Source organism: Capricornis sumatraensis, chromosome 6 (assembly GCF_032405125.1).
Source record: "Capricornis sumatraensis isolate serow.1 chromosome 6, serow.2, whole genome shotgun sequence".
NCBI classification, from domain to species: Eukaryota; Metazoa; Chordata; class Mammalia; order Artiodactyla; family Bovidae; genus Capricornis; species Capricornis sumatraensis.
The window spans coordinates 32635733-32653111 of NC_091074.1; the positions used below are offsets into that span (position 1 = coordinate 32635733).

General features: G+C 40.0%; 1 protein-coding gene across 1 annotated transcript; it reads right to left on the minus strand.

Annotated features, from left to right (window-relative positions):
* Positions 1–16698: 16698 nt before the first annotated feature.
* LOC138081277 (small ribosomal subunit protein eS27-like) lies at positions 16699–16975 on the minus strand. The gene has a single exon (XM_068974396.1). The coding sequence runs from the start codon at positions 16966–16968 to the stop codon at positions 16714–16716; it is 255 nt and encodes an 84-aa protein (XP_068830497.1). The 5' UTR covers positions 16969–16975; the 3' UTR covers positions 16699–16713.
* Positions 16976–17379: the final 404 nt, after the last annotated feature.

Here is a 17379-nt window from a genome sequence, read left to right on the forward strand (position 1 = left end):
CTTGGCAACATCATCTCCCTCCAGTGAGTTATGGGCTTCTGTGAGCCATGAAAAGTGATGCTTTTTACAAAATTCCCCATTCCATAGTGAAAGGCCGAGATCTATTTCCTAATGAGGTATTATCTGGGGAGGCAAGCAAGAGAGCTCTGACCATGGGCTTATTATTTGCAATACTGCCCTGGAAACCCATTGTCAAAGGAGCAATAGGTATGTGGAATAGAGAAGAAATGACTTTGGCTCAGAGTAAACAACATAACAGTGACAACAAACTAAAGGGAATGGGGTAGAGGATTCTGAGCATCAGCTGGTAGGTAATGACAGCCTGGACTCCTCAAGGAGAAACCCACAGCAGAAGCCTGCATTAGCACATGCCGATTTATCTTGGGTTCTAATGTAGGCAGAAGGGCTTTTAAATGAATAATTGCTGAAGGGGCAATTGTGGGAATTATCATTCAAAGAGAGAAGGTTTATTATTTTTTTTTCCCAGGCCACTGCACATACGAGTTTAATAATCCTTTCGATGGGTACCGTGTTATCATAAAATAACCTAAATGCTACTAAATGGTATTTAAAATGATTTCCAGACACCAGTAGGCCACGGAAGTGGTGATTCAGCTGCTAATGCATCTCTAATACAGTACAGAAGAAGGTACTGCAATCAGGCCTCATTGCCAGGATCAAAGTCCTTTCTCATATTCTCTTCACTTCCATCTTTGACCTCTATCCAATTTCTGGCACACTTCTTACTTCTTTCACCTTTTTTTCAGGTTCCTTTCATACCTGAGCTGCTGTATGAAAAAGATGTGGTCTGCTATTTATTCTCCGTTGTAAGGTGCTGCAGAGCTGCTAAGAAGGGGAAATCAGAGGTAGAAGGCAGCCTTCCCTGAAACTCCAGAGAGGACGTGGCAAGGCTAAGAAGAATGAAAGGTCTGGCAATGCATGTGTTTATCATGCCTCCCACCTGACTTCATGTGATCTGATACTATGTAGTGTTATCAAAGGCGAGCTTAGAGGGGATCCAGAGGAGAAAATATCCATGACTCTACTGTAATCAAGACACGAAAGTTTCAGAAGCTTAAATTCATCTCACCATGTGCTGCCCCAGTGAAATCTACTATGCTTAATATCCCCAGTACCAACAGTATAGTTCCTCATTAGCTTAGCTAACCAGCACCCTGGACATCAAGGAAGGCATGTCAAGGCGAGGCCTGATTGCCCTCATGTTTTTCTATTAAGACACATAATAACACAAAGGAGCAGACAGATCAAATACCTTATTTTGGTGGCTTTTTTGGAAGGAAAATAATGGGACACTCTGGCCATCAAGTGATTAAGACTGTGTTTCTAAAGCAGGAGACATGGGTTCAATCCCTGGGTCAGGAAGATCCCCTGGAGAAGGGGATTCTCCAATATTCTTGCCTGGAGAATTCCATCAACAGAGAAGCCTGGGGGGCTATAGTCTATGGTGTCGCAAAGAGTCGGACATGACATGACTAACACACACACACACTCAGCTGTTAGTTTTTCTGTTTGTTTGGGGCTGTTTTACTGGGTAAAATATACCTAGCGTGACATTCTTAACTGGTTCTTAGAAAGCTAAGTTAAAGTCCATTTCTAAGAAACAGCCAGAAGCATACTCCCACCCCCACCATGGGGAAGAGAGGTGGGATATCCAGAGCATCCTCTCTCTCCATCTCTAGATGACAGCAAAACATCAAGAGATGGGAAAGGAGGGAAGAGCGCAGAAACATGCATATCTCACAGTGCTGACAGGCAGCCAACCAGTAATGGTGCTGGGGAGCAGCCACGCAGAGAGAAAGTCACCGCAGAGCGTGGGAGCTGGTGGGATCTCGGGCCACAGCACTCCTGGCAAGGATGCGAGGAGAACGGCAGGTTTGCAGAACCTCAGATCTGCTGCCTTGGGAGTCAGTCACAAAGCTCTGCAAACAGGAGTGACTGACTAAACTGCAATAAGACAGAGGTTATGTGGGGCACTCCAACATATTCTTTCCATGTGACATGCCTGGGAATCGGGAATTAGCTTAAAAAGGAGGTTTCAGGACCTAGATCTGCTGCTGTGCAACTGAGAAGTCTTTAGTGCACACACACAAAATCAGGGTTAATGGGAGGCAATTTATCCCAAAGAAATACAGCAGCCTGTGTTTCTCTGGCAGGCACTCTGGTTGAGAATATCAAGTTTGCATCTTTATTTCCTGGAATGTTGTCAATCAATGTCAAACAAGCCCCAAATAAAATCTGAGCCAACTGGAACAAAGACCTCAGGTACAATGTGCTACAGACAAGTTTTTCTCGCCTAAGATTAATGGAGTAGCATGAAATCCATTCAAGTCATCACATCAGGATTTGAAAAGTCAAAATATTTTTCAGGTCATGGTGAGAATCCTCTGAAAGGTGATGAGGAACAGCTGGGGTTAACCCAACAGTACATGTCAGGGTTGAGGGAATAAAGCTACAATATAATCTGTCTGGGAAGGATATTTTCCCTTAGGTGGAAGAAATAACATTAATTAGAATTTTTATTTGAGTTTTAGGTCATAATTCCCAGGCATGGAATATTTTTCTCCCTATCCCCACCCAATAACATAAAAAATATGAAACATACAGGCCAGTAGCAGTTAAAATTGCTGATTGTACCTGGTATGGTCAGTGACCTGGGAAATGGGTCCTCTCAAATCCTGTGAAAGTACAACTGGGTGCAATCCTTCTGGAAGCTAACTAGGTGACATGCCCTTTAACCTACTCTAAAAAATTTCTTCCATTTCTAAACAATGTTGCCAAAACCACAAAGATATATATATATACTGCTGTGATTTTACCATTATTTAAAAGAGCAGAACTCTAGAAATAAGCTAAATGTCCTTCCACAGAGAATAGTCAAGTTGTGATAGAGCCATACAATGAGAATATTACAGTCATCAAAAGGTGAGCAAATCTTTTTATGGCCAACATGTAAAATATCCATGATATACTAAGTGGAAAAGACAAGAGGCAAGACAGGATCATATAATCCCACTTGTGTTAAACAGAAGAATGAGCACACATAAACTGATGTTTGCTCTGCAACCTGCAGGAAGTCTTATGCAAAAACCTGCTAAGCATGGTTATGTTTAGGAAGGTTCTGGTGGCTCCAGGAGACCCTTAGCTTGTGACTGTAAACTCCAGTTTCTGCCCCTTCAGTCTCTGGCTTCACGTGGCCTTGCGCGCCTTTGTTTTTGAACGATAATTGTCAGCGGACTAGGGACCACCAGGATAAATTCAGGATAATCTCATTCCTAAACCCTTAATTAATTCATATGCCAAGACGATTTTTCTAAATAAGATCATATTCACAAGCTCCAGGGGTTAGGGTATGAGTATATATATCAAGGAGACCATTTAATTCACTGGGGCTTCCCCCGTGGCGTTAATGGTAAAGAACTCTTCTGCAGGAGACCTACATAAGAGGTGGGTTTGATCCCTGGGTCAGGAAGATCCCCTGGAGAAGGAAATGGCTACCCACTCCTGTATCCTTGCCCACTCAGTAGTCCCATGGGGAGAATCCCATAAACAGAGGAGCCTGATGGGCTACAGTCCATGGGATCACAAAGAGTCGGACACGACTGAAGTGACTTGGCATGCAAGCACAAACATTTAATTCACTACATCAAGATACTAGTATTTTAAGGTATACATACTCCAGGGAGCATAGCCATGTCAAGCTCACTAGAAACTGTCTACTCTTCTTTATTTCAGCTTATCTCCCAGTTGTTTTCTTCCTAAGTACAGACTCAGGGGTGCCATGGGGAGTGTTTACTGATGAGGATTTAGGGACAGGGAGGGACTCTTTTGCAGAAAAAAGAAAAGGTCAGAGCAACCAGAGTAGGTGACTTGAAAGGTCAGAGGCTAACTGGAAAGCAGAGGAGAGAGGGAGCCAACTTAGCACAGAAGGAGTAGTAGGAAGGGGCTGGAGGAGTGTGGAATGGTTCTGGTAGCAGCCAGTTCATATTCACAGCCTGCCTGGGTGGGATTTTGGTGCCTATCTCACAGCTAGAGTTTCTGAAGGCTATTTTTGTATTGGAGAAGGGAAGAAGGGCAAGAAGATGAATGTCACCATCTTGCTCTTTAGGCTTCAGGTCACTTCACCTGTGGGGAGATGGGCTGGAAGCCCCACACTGAGCACAGAGCCAGGCTCTCTGCAGAGGGTAGAATAGGAGCTGCTCTGATGCTGCTGGTGTTGGAGAAGACTCTTGAGAGTCCCTTGGACTGCAAGGAGATCAAACCAGTCAATCCAAAAGGAAATCAATTCTGAATATTCATTGGAAAGACTGCTGCTGAAGCTGAAGATCCAATACTTTGGCCACCTGATGTGAAGCGCCTACTCATTAGAAAAGACCACAGTGATGGGAAAGATTGAAGGCAGGAGGAGAAGGGGATGAAAGAGGATGAGATGGTTGGATGGCATCACCAACTCGATGGGTGTGAGCTTGAGCAAACTCTTGGAGTTGGTGAAGAACAGGGAAGCCTGGCGTGCTGCAGTCTGTGGGGTCACAAAGAGTTGGACATGACTGAGCTGCTGAACAAGGAATAACAACTGATGTTGCTGTTCCAGTTAATTTCCTCCATACCCACTCTGGAGGGGAGAGGCTGAAAGTAATGGGGAATCCTTTAACGACCCCAGAAATATTCTCTAGGGAGGATAGAAGAATTATAATTCCTACCGAAGGACTCTGTTCAGGCTCTCTCCTACTTGTTACAGTGAACTTGAAGCACACAGGCTTGGCCAAGCTCGTCCAGCATGAGGCCAGTGGGGATTCCCTCCACCAGCAATCATAAAGAACAGGGATGCTAACAGGCTGGAAAAAACCCTTTTCCCCAGAGGCTACTGGAAAACCCTGTGCCATCCAGTGCCAGAGAACAAACCCCACACCCTCTCCCAGAGATGCACCCCTCTGTACACCACCTTCACCACCACTTGCATGCTCCCTACATATTTTCTTTGACGGAGCCTAAACTCCAGTTCTGAATCAGTTCTTGCATCTGTTTTATTTTGTCCCCCTGCTGTTTGGGAAGGGATGTTCAGAGAGAATAGGCAGAGAGTGAGCTAGTTGGGAAGAAACAAATGAACAAGAACATCAGAAAGGATTCACTAGGGCTGACCTGGGAATCGTAGAAATCAAGTTTGCAGCCACTGGAGGCTCTTGGGAGCTTTTCCAGGTAATATTTGTCTCTTCCTCCCCAAAGTTCTTCAGCTGCAAAGGATGTCTAACTCTTTGATGTCAGAGCATTACTACATCTGGTCAAGCTATGAATGAGACTCTAAAAAATGCCTCTGAGCTTCTCCCCATCTCATATTTCCCCCAGAAAGTTGGGGGCAACTAGGAGGCAAGCGGTACTCAGCTGGAGGCTGGTCTTCCCTTAGGACTGAAAGAAGAGGACAACATATATTGTGAGTCACTCTCTGGCACTCCTTGGCTTGCAGTTACAATGTCTGCCTCTTTCAGTCTCTGCCTTGGTCCTTCCTTGGCATTCTCTTCTTGAGTATATTGTGTTCTTTCCTTAATCAGAACTCCCCAGCAGTAGCTTTTGCAGGAGAGTCAGGGAACTAGGCACCAGTTCTATTCCTACCATACCGAGGAACTGAGTGACTTGTACAAACTCACCAACATATTTTTTTTGTTGTTGTTGTTCAGTTGCCAAATCATGTCCAACTCTTTGAGACCCCATGAACTGCAGCACACCAGGCTTCCTTGTCCTTCACTGTCTCGTGGAGTATGCCCAAATTCATGTCCATTGCCTCAGTGATGCTATCTCACCATCTCATCCTCTGCTGTCCGAGAATTCTCCTTTTGCCTTCACTCTTTCCCAGGATCAGGGTGATTTCTCATGTTCATCCAACTATCACATTCTAAGGGGCTCTAACTCTTTACTTTTACCCTTTTAATCAGCCTTAAATTTTTATATCATGTATGAATTTTATAATAATTTCTTTTAAAATGGGAAAGAAAGATAGGTCACTCTCTGCCAGCACTTGTACATTAGTGAGGGCAAGTAGTTTGGACTGCAGTAGTGCAAGCAGTCTTCCAGATTTTTCCAGAGGAAGATCTGCCTTTGAACTTCCCTGATTCTTAATGCCATGGTGATGCTGACAAGAGAAACAGAGACCCTCTGGAGTTTTTGAAAGCAGGAAGGAATGAGCCCACACTTGTAAGCCATTCAGTCTCCCACCGGTGTGCTCCAAAGGGTGTGGGAGGGAGAGTGTGTACAACAGCACATGCTACCTAGTCTGGGTAACCTCACTGTCTAACAATGTTGGGTTTGATTGGCCATAATGCAAGTGAATGGAGCAGGTGATACTGGAAGAGCTTAAACCCCAAAAGCACAGTCTTCAGACTCTAGTGATATAGATTCAAATTTGAGCTCTGCTGCTGACTAGCTTAGCAATGCAAGCTTGGGGAGGTCACCTAACCATTTTAAGATGCCTCTAGTTCTCCATTTGTAAAGTAGAGATAATAATTCTATCAGAATATTGTCCTGAGGAGTAAATAAAGTGTTTAAAGCACTTAGCATGGCACCAGACACATACTAAGTGCTCATTAGATGGCAGTTTTATCATTATTTCTGCTCCCAATTTCATTTCTACTTTGCAGTTATAGTTAATATGAGTTGCCTCCGAGCTATTAAAAAACAATAAAAAGTAGTAATACCAAAATTGTGATACAAAATAATGTTTCACTAAATAGATCCTGAATTTCCCTTGGATTCAGTTCAATTGAGAATCATACAATTTTAGAACTAGATGGAGTTTTAAAATCTTCTGATATTTCTCAGATGCAAAACCAAGGCCAACAATGACTTGCCAAGATCACATAAGCTGTTAGAGGCAGAGTTGAAAACAGAAGCCACAGCCCCTAGCTTCTGTCCTAGAGTTTCGTAGAGTTGCAGTAGAAATTCTGATTTCCAGGAAAAGACAAATGAGGAGAGAAAAATAGAAGCAATATGGGATGTTAGAGAAAATTCTAATCTTACTAGATCCCTACTATGACTAGAGGGAATATTGAATAAAAACTTGATCTGTACTGACTGGCTGGCTTCTACCAGCAAATATTATGACTAAAAAGACTGAAAAATAAAGATACAAGTCCTATCTCCCTGCCTGCCTCTTCTCCCTCTCTGCTTCTATCTGTCTGTCTCTCTCTCTCCCCCTTTCTTATTTCTTCCAATTAGTTTCATGAGGCTACTGGCCATGATTTAATCAGGAATGCCAAATTATAGCTTCAAAGTGATTTGTCAATGAAACTATTAATTTTCCTAAATGAATAATAAATTGTTGGGCTCCATGATTAAATGGTAAGGACATGAACCTCATAAATAGTGTGTGTGCATTGAGTAATGAGGCCATGTCAACTTCTTATACCTACAAAAAGGCAATAAGAACACAGTGTTATCACTTACTTGATAATGTTGGATGATTAAAGCTTCCCTTGGGGTGTGAAGGGGAAACACCAGCATTTATGAGGACTTGTATTATAGTCTCCTGCTGGAAATTATTGACATCAACACCATATAAATCTGAATTCTGAGTTTATAATGTGTTTCCTGATAATCAAATACTGATTATATTATGGTATAGTGGGTAAAACTTTAAGCAAGAATTGTTGAGATCTGAATTTTGAGCCTAGGCCTCCAGTAGACCGCTTGTTTCATAATTTGATATGTTGGACTAAGATTCTTAATGAGTAAAACAATTATTTCCTGCCAAAGAATATATAGATATAGACAGATATAAAACTTTATTCATATTTTGTGTATCTACACATACACTGAACATATTTACGTATCTACAAAGATAACTTCCTCAATTGCTAGGATTAGATTTTCCTCGAAGTACGAGAACTTTTGTTTAGGAATCTAAGATTTTATATCATCTAAAATGTCTTAAAAATGACATTTTATGTGTCTGTGTTAGAAAGAATTCTAAGTGAGCCCCCAATATTCTCACTGCCTCATGTACACTGTATGATATCCCCCACTTGAGCGTAAGCAGGATCTGCGAATAGAATGAGATATCAGCCCTATAATTAGGTTATATTACCTGGCAAAGGTGAGAAGATTCTGAAGATTAATTGAAGTCCTGAATTAGTTGACTTTTAATTAATCAAAAGAAAGATTATCTTGAGTGGGCCTGACTTAATCAGATGAGTCATTTAAAAGAGTCTTTAGGAGTCAAATGGAAGAAACAGACAGTTTCCAAGACATCATGAGATCTACAGCTGCAAGAAAATGAATTCTACCAATAACGACAGGAGCTGGAAGAGGATCTCAAGCCACAGATGAGACCCCCAGCCAACACACAGGACCCAGCGAAGACATGCCTGAACTCCTGATCTATGAAAACAGATAATACATGTGTGTTAAGACTTCACATGTGTAATAATTTGTTATGCAATCCTAGAAGTATGAGAAGTCAAAAATGAATGTAGTATCTGAATTTAGTTAGTGGAACTGTGTGTAATGTCTCTGTCTGTGTTAGCTTCCTCTGGCTGCTGTAACAAAGTGCCACAAATTTAGTGGTTTAAACCACTCCAGATTTCTCGTTTACAGTTCTGGAATTCCGAAGTCCAAAATGAATGTAGTATCTGAATTTAGTTAGTGGAACTGTGTGTAATGTCTCTGTCTGTGTTAGCTTCCTCTGGCTGCTGTAACAAAGTGCCACAAATTTAGTGGTTTAAACCACTCCAGATTTCTCGTTTACAGTTCTGGAAGTCCGAAGTCCAAAATCAGTTTCCCTGGGCTAACATTCAAGTGTCAACAGGGCTGCTTTTTTCTGAATGCTCTAAGGTGAGCTACTTTTGTATCCCCTGGATATGACTCCCTTCTTCTATCTTCAAAGGGCATCCTTCCCCTCTCTGCTCCCATCATCATTTCACCTTCTCTCACTCTGAACTTTCTGATAATCTGAGCTTTCTGACTCTGAACTCTAATAATCTATCTGACTTCTCCGATGTCCCTCATAAAGATATTGTAATTACATCAGGCCAACTAGGCAATATAGGATAATCTTCCCATCTCAATGCTAACAATTATATCTTCAAAGCCCTTTTCGCCCTATAAAGTAACATTCACAGGCTCTGAGAATTAGGATGACAAATTTGGTGGGTCATTATTCATCCAACTACAGTCCACCTCCTATTCCCCAATGATTCATATCCATCTCACATGTCAAATACAGTCCTTCCATCCTAAGGTGCCCAAGTCTTAGCCACTGTACTGTTTTATCCTGATATGACTTTAGGATGACGATGAGGCATTATTGATGATAGTGATGGCAATGGTTAGAAATTCTGGAGCCTATACCTCTTCTAATGAATGTAATTTCACTTTCTCAAGGTCAGTGTGCTTGAGGCATTAGAAAGTTCACTGGCCCTGAAATAAATTTATCCAGACATGCTGAGAGTACTCTTTCCACCTTTCTGTAGAAAGCCTAAAATGTGGGATAAGCAGTCTCATTTTAAAGAACTATTTGTAGCTCCTTAGCTGCTATGAATCATTAATATTAATATCTTATTCTGTGGATCTGTCCAGACTTTCCTAATGTTCTTGCATTAAATAGAATCTTTAAGGATCAGGCCTTTATAATTTGATCTCCATGGAAAGCTTTGCCTCTCTGTTATTCTTTGCAAAGTGTTAGGTGCTTTAGCAGTTCACAGGAATGCTGTGCTATGCCAAAACACACTCTCTAACCTGAATATGCTGCCTGAGGTCTCTTTGGTTCATTTACAAACTCAATCAAATGTACTCTGATGGCTCCTTGAAAATATCATCAAAACAACCTCTTAATAAGACAAATCTGAGTTTATTTTTCCCATGCTAAAGGTAATATTTATAGTACGAATACTTGTATAATTGCCACTCTGGACCCTATACCTCTGCTAATGAATGCATCTCCAATTTCTCAAGCTCAGTGTGCTTGAGGCATTAGTAAGCTTGTTGGCCATGAAACATATTGTCCAAGCACCCTGAAAGTATTCTCACCTTTTTGTAGAAAGCATAAACTGTGGGCTAAGCAGTCTTGTCTTGACAGAATTCTAGTGCCTTTCAGAGGGCAGAGGGAAAAATTAGAATATTTATGGAGTTTTAGACTCTGGTTTAAGGCAATACTTTCAGTGTGGGAGCTTAATTAGGATTGGGAAAGAATTGTGATTCAAAAGTTTACCTACAGTGGATACAAGAAGACAAAGATAGAGACGCAAGTCCTCGAAGAGAGTGCCAGGGATGGCTTTGCGCTTGGTGTCAAATTTAAAAATGACTGCAAAGGTTGATGTCAGGAAATTTACCCATATTTTCTCCCAGGAGTTTTATGGTTTCAAGTCTGACGTTCAAGTCCTTTATTTAGAGCTTATCTTTGTGAATGGTATGAGATAGTGGTCCACTTTCATTCTTTTACATGCAGCTGTCCAAAATTGAAGAAACTATCCTTCCCTTACTGTGTACTCTTGGCCTCTTAATCATCAATTGATACCCATGTGTGGTTTTTTTTCTGAGCTCTCTATTCTCTTCCATTGATATGTGTATCTATTTTATGCCAATACCAATGTGCTTTAATTCCTATAGCTTTGTAATATAACTTGAAATCAGGAAATGAGTGCCTCCAGCTATATTCTTCTTCCTCAAAATTGCTTTGGCTATTTGGGGTCTTATGTGGTTTCACACAAGTTTTAAGAATGTGTTTTCTGTTTCTTGAAATATGTCCTTGGGATTCTGATAGAATTGCACTGAACGTAGATTGCTTTCTTGTAGATCACTTTGGGCATATTGAACATTTAACAACAATATCTTCCAATTCATGAGCACAGAATATCTTTCCATTCATTTGTGCCTTCTTCAATTTCTTTCTACAAATTTTGATAAATTGTGTTTTCATTTAGTTCAAAATGTTTTAATTTCTCTTGAGAGTTCTTTGACCTATATGTTACTTAGAAGTGTGTTGTTTGTTATCCACATATTTGGGGATTTTCCAGTTAACTTTCTGTGTTGATTTCTGGTTTAATTCCACTGTGATCTGAGAGCAGACATTGTATGATTTCTATTCTTTATTTTGTTAGGTGTGTTTTATGGCCCAGAATGTGATCTGTTTTGGTGAATGTTCCATGTGAGCTCAAGAAGAAAGTGTATTTCACCTTTGTTGAGTGAGATAGTCTACAGATTTTAATTATACCCAGTTGACTGATGGGCTTATTGAGCTCAACCATGTCATTACTGATTTTCTGCCTGTCCATTTCTGATAGATGGGTATTGATGTCTCTATGATAGTAGATCAATCTATTTCTCCTTGCAATTCTATTAGGTGTTGCCTTATGTGGTTTGACGCTCTGTTGTTAGATACATGCATACTAAAGGCTGTTATGTCTTCTTGGAGAATTGACTCTTTGTTATCATTGTGTGTTTCCTTTCTTTATCTTTAATAATGCTCCAGGCTCTGAAGTCTGCTCTACCTGAAATTAAGATAGCTATTCCTGTTTTCTTTTGATTAGTGTTACCATGCTGTGTTTCTCACCATTCATTTGTTTTCGCTCTGCTTGTGTCTTTCTATTTAAAGGGATTTTTCTTGGAGACAACATATAGTTGAGTCTTTCTTGTTGATTCACTCACAATCCTTGTCTTTTAATTGCTGTATTTAGACCATTGACATTCAAAGTGATGGTTATATAGTTGGATTATTATCCACCATGTGTGTGCTCAGTTGCTTCAGTCATGTCCGACTCTTTGCAACACTATGGTCTGGAGCCCGCCAGGCTCCTCTGTCCATAGGATTTTCCCGGCAAGAACACTGGAGTGCGTTGCCATGTCCTCCTCCAGGGGATCTTCCCAACCCAGGGACTGAACCCAAATCTCCTGCATCTCCCGCATTGCAGGCAGATTCTTTACCACTGAGCCACTGGGGAAACCCGTTATTCACCATGTCTGTTACTATTTTCTATTTATTACTTTTGCATTTTCTTACTTTTGTTTTCCATTCTTTTTCTGCCTCTCATGGTTTTAGTTAAGAATTTTATTTGATTCATTCTCTTTTTTAGCATAGTATATTTCTATTTTTAACTCCTTTTTTTCTTTAGTGGTTGCCCTAGAATTTGCAATATACTAGTGCTAGTGCTAAGTCACTTTAATTGTGTCTGACTCTTTGCGACCCTATGGACAGAGGAGCCTGATGGGCTTCCTCCAGGCAAGAATACTGGAGTGGGTTACCATTTCCTCCTTCAGGGGATCTTCCCAACCCAGGGATTTAACCCACGACTCTCATCTCCTGCATTGGCAGGCAGGTTCTTTATCACTAGGGCCACCTGGGAACTACAACTAATTGAAGTCCACCTTCGAATAATGCTATCAGTTCACAGGTAGTGTTAGTACATTATAAAAATAATATTAATTCCTTCTCTTATCTCTTATATTCATTTCACACACAAATTATATATATATACACACACACGCACACACACATATGTAAACATACACTGTTGCTATTGTTATTTTCAAACTACTATTTGCTAGATCAATTAAGTAGAAAAATAAAAGTTTTTATTCTGGAGTGATTTGCCATTTCCTTCTCTAGGGGATCTTCCTGACCCAAGGATCACTGTGTCTCCTGCATTACAGGTGTTCTACTCCACTGAAGGCAGATTCTTTACTACTTTACCACTTTTTCTTATTCTTTACCACCAGGGAAGCCCACATGATTTGTTAGATCAATGAAGTAGAAAAATAAAAGTTTTTAATTTATTTACATTATTTTCTCTTTAAGATTTGAGTTTATGACATATTAATTTCTTTCCCTATAAAAAAGCATTTTAAAACATTTCTCGTAAGGTAGGTCTATTGGTAACAAATTCCCTCCAATTTGTTTGTCTGAACAAGTCTTTATTTTACCTTCACTTTTCAAGGGTAACTGTTCAGGGTACAGAAGTCTGTCGTTGTGGTTTTGACTTTCAACACGAAATATTTCATTCTCCTCTCTTCTTGCTTGCATGATTTTTGAAATGAAGGAAGGTATAATTCTTATCTTTGTTTCTTTATAGGTTTGTTTACCCCTCCTACTTCTGTCAGGAGTTTTTTCTTTGACTTCTTGTGGTTGAAAACGAGATGCCTAGGTGTGGGTATTTTGGCATCTATCCTGCTTGCTGTTCTCTGAGCTTTCTGGATCTATGGATTATTTTGTTACATTAATTTGTAGACATTCTTGGCCAATATTGTTGCACATGTTTCTTCTGTTCCTTTCTCTCTTCCTTCTGCTGTTCCCATTATACATGTGGCGCATCTTCTGTAGTTATCCCACAGTCCTAGGATGTTCTGTCCCATTGTCTTCATTCTTTGTGTTCAACAGTTTTAAAAGCTTCTATAGATATACCCTCTAGCCCAGGGATTCTTTCTTCACCCATGTCCAGTCTAGAATAAGCCAATCAAAGGAATTTTTATTTTGGTTGCAATATTTTTAATGTCTAGAAATCATTTTTGCTTTTTCTTAGGATTTCCATCTCTCAGCTTACATTGTCCCTCTGCTCTTGCATGGGATCTACTTTATCCAGTTTTAAGTTTCTGGACTGATAGATTCAATCCCCCTGCCATGCCTGCTTCTGATTCTTGATCTATCTCTTCATATTGTGGGGTTTTTGTTTTTGTTTTTTGCTTTTTAGTATGCCTTGTAATTTTTTTCTTAATAGTTGGACATGACATACTGTGTGAAAGGAACTGCTATAAATAGGCATTTAGTAAAGTGGTGGCATGGTGTGGGGAAAGAAGAAGAATTTTATAATCCTGTGATTAAGTCTTAGTCTTTTAGTGAACGTATGTCTCTGGATTGTGAACTTCACAATCGTTTCTCAGGTTTTTCTCCCCTCTTAGGTGACACAGAATGGCTGGAATGTTCCAGTGTTGAATACTTTCTCCATGTGGAAGGCTAACATTGACTGCAGTTGGACATTTCCCTTATAACATCTCAGCATGTTAGGCTCTAGCCAGCTAGTTTCTCCTAAGAGCAGGCCTTAAGAAATATGCTCTGATATATTTCAAACAGGTTACTTTTCCCACCCCTATCAGAAGTAAGAGATTTTCTTCAGTATTCATTATGAGAACATGGTTGAGTTTCTGGAGGTAAATTTTACAAAAGCCTGCATGCTTACTAAGCTGCTTCAGTCATGTCCATCTCTTTGAGACCCTATGGACTGTAGCCCACCAGGCTCCTCTGTCCAGGGGATTCTCGAGGCAAGAATAGTGGAGTGGGTTACAATACCTTCCTCCAAGGGTTCTTCCCCACCCAGGGATCAAACCCAAGTCGCATGTCTCCTGCATTGGAGGTGGGTTCTTTACTACTAGAGTCACCTAGGTAGCCCTACAAAAGCATGTGCTTAGTCACTCCTTCGTGTCCAACTCTGTGACCCCGTGGACTGAAGTCCCCCAAGCTCCTCTGTCCATGGGAATTCTCCAGGCAAGAATCCTGGAGTGGGTAGCCTTTGCCTTCTCCAGGGACAAAAGCATGAGGGGCTACCAATTACTAAGTCACCTGAAGTTTGTTTAACTCTCAGCATTGTGCACACTAAGCTTGTAGTAATTGTCAATTAAACTTTAGGTTTTCCTGCCCTGGCGCTTGTTCCTGAGCAGTTTTAACTTAAGTAGTTTCCCACCAGATGGTTTCCACTCATGAATCTCTACTCTGATAAGCTGTGACACCCTGTGTTCACCTGTCTGTCTCTCCAATCTCAGGCATGGAGATCTGTTTTTTGTCTCTTCTCTTATGTATGTATGATTTTTCAACCTGTTTATCTTTTTACTTGTTGTGAGAACAGAGTGAGGATTTTCAAATTCCTTATAAGAAGAATTGGAAAGTGGAAGGCCCATGATCTCAGCTCATTCTAAAAGATATGTAGATATAAGAATTTTTCAAGAAAACTTTTGGATCTTGATAATTGGATTGGGGTTTATCATTATGAAAGTGTATGAAGAAGAAATTCAATGTAGTTTTGTGATATATTGTTTTCCTACAACCTTTATGAACTGAATCTGTTCCTTTTAGAACCAGAATAGAGCAAATTCTAAGATACAGTATTATCAAAAGGAATTGGTAGTCACTCATTTTTCTTTACCACATTTCTCCTACTTAGTTGCCCTAAATCTCTTTGTATTTCAATTTTAAGGTTTTTTTTTTTGGGGGGGGGTTTGATTTAAAAACCTGTCTCTTAACTCTTCAGGCTGGAAATGTTCCTAAGATTGTCTTTCTTGATCTTGACACTTTTGAAGAGTGTAGGCCTTCTATAGAAATGGCCCTTATTTGGTATTTATTTATTTCATTATGATTAGATTTGGCTTCTACATTTTGGCAGTAATACCACAGAAGCAATAGCCTCATCTGTCTTTTGAGTGTCGAAGTAGAGAATTCTTCTGGCTTATCTAGTCTTCTCTAGTGCTGAAACATCTTACTTATCCAGATCTCAATTATTGTCAACTATTTTATCTGGAATATATTTAATAACCAAAAAGAAAGCTATGGTTATTGGGCATATGTGTCATCAAAATCAACGATACATCATCCACAGTTTTCAGATGTTTTTGTGCAACTCTGATTGGATTCTCTTCTCCTCTGAAGGAAGGTGAGGAGGGATATCAGTGGTATTGCATAGGAAGTCCTGTGACAGCCAAGTTTGCTCCGTCGAAGAATCTCCTTGCCGAAAGGCTTAGACCTTAACTTCTGTATCTTGGCAGTGTCTTGGGTGAAGCAAGCTGTCCCAGGTAAAAAAATGTGAGTTCCAATGCTCATTTTGCAAAGTAGATTCCAGGAGGTTAAATAACCCCCCAAAATCAACATTTGAATGTGTGTTTATTGAAGTTGCTTTTAAACAACTACCTTAACAGAAGCAAAGAATATTCTTCAGCGAGTTTCAAGTTCTAAGAATGCCCAAGCACAGAAAACATAGGCACAAGAACATCAGCAAAATCTAGAAAGGAAAAATTCCAGCCCAGCTCAAAGGCTCTTCCTTTAGCCATACAAGTAAGTGTTGCATCCCTCCAAAAGCTGAGTGACTAAACAAAAACATGTCCCAAATATTGCACCTTGAATGTCATCTGTCAATGCTACTGTTAATAAAAACCTATTCCAACCTGCTTTTTTCTGGTTGCTGGGCTATACCTTAGAAGAGCAATTCTCTCTTGGTCCTACTTAGCACCTTTTCGTTCTAGTGGATCATTTGGTTTCTGAGCTTGTAGAATATTAGAAGTAATTTTTTTTAAGAGAGGGAGGGTACCATCAGAGAAAGCCCTGTAACAGGAACAAAAAGAGATTGCTTGGCAGTTCGGGAAGAGACAGAGCAACTTCAAGAACCAGACACAAGAATTAAAACACTAAAGGAGCTCTGTATTCTTTTTTTTTTTTAATTTTTTTTGAATATTCATAAGCTCTTTATTTTTTTTTTAAGTTAAAAAAAAATACTAAAGGAGGATATGGCCACCACACAGTAAAGGACCAAGTCTGTTTATCTTCCTAAGGGCGTTGCCTTATTATAGTCTTGTGCTATTGCTGATGTTTAATATGAAGATCCTGCAACACTGAAGAGTTCTAATTATGTTTAGCCTATAGCTTAATAGTTCTCTGAGATCCTTTTTTTTTTTTTTTTTTTTATCCAAAACGTGTTTATTGGGATGGTTTCCCATTCATCTTGATACAGGGTACTTTTAGTGCTGCTTCCGTCTGAAAGAGCATCCTTCTGTAAGCCTTGCTTTTCCTCCTGTAGGCTGGCAGAGGACAGTAGAGCAGCCAACACACAAAACTACTGTTTGTGCATGGCTGAAGACGGTGGTGATTTTATAGCATCCTGGGCATTTTACATCCATGAAATAGGAATTGGGGCTCTGCACCAGGTGCTTCTTCTTGTGTTTCCTCTTCTCCTCTTCTGGAGAGGGATGAAGAAGATCCTTTGCGAGAGGCATGTTCTCGTGAGGAGGTCGTCACCGCCGGAAAAAGCTGAGATCCTTTTTAAAAGTGTTAATAGAATGAATTATAACTAAATAAGCACTGTTTAAGAAGGCAAAGTAATGCACGATATATTTGACAAAAATCTTAAAACTATTTAAAACTGAAAATAATATTTGTGTGTTTAATAAAAGGAAAACCTTCACTATATGGAAAATACAACTTTCTAGAACAAATTATTTCCTGAGACTTCAAACTGTAGACATTTTCCTGTTATTACTTTTATTACTGGTGTGCTTAAGGTGAGTATGTTAATTTGATCGGAATTGTGTGAATAATTCCCTTAATGTCTTATTTCCCTTGGCATGTGGGGATACAGTTCTCTCCAAACGATTAGCCCCTGAGGTTATAATTTCAAGTGAATCAAG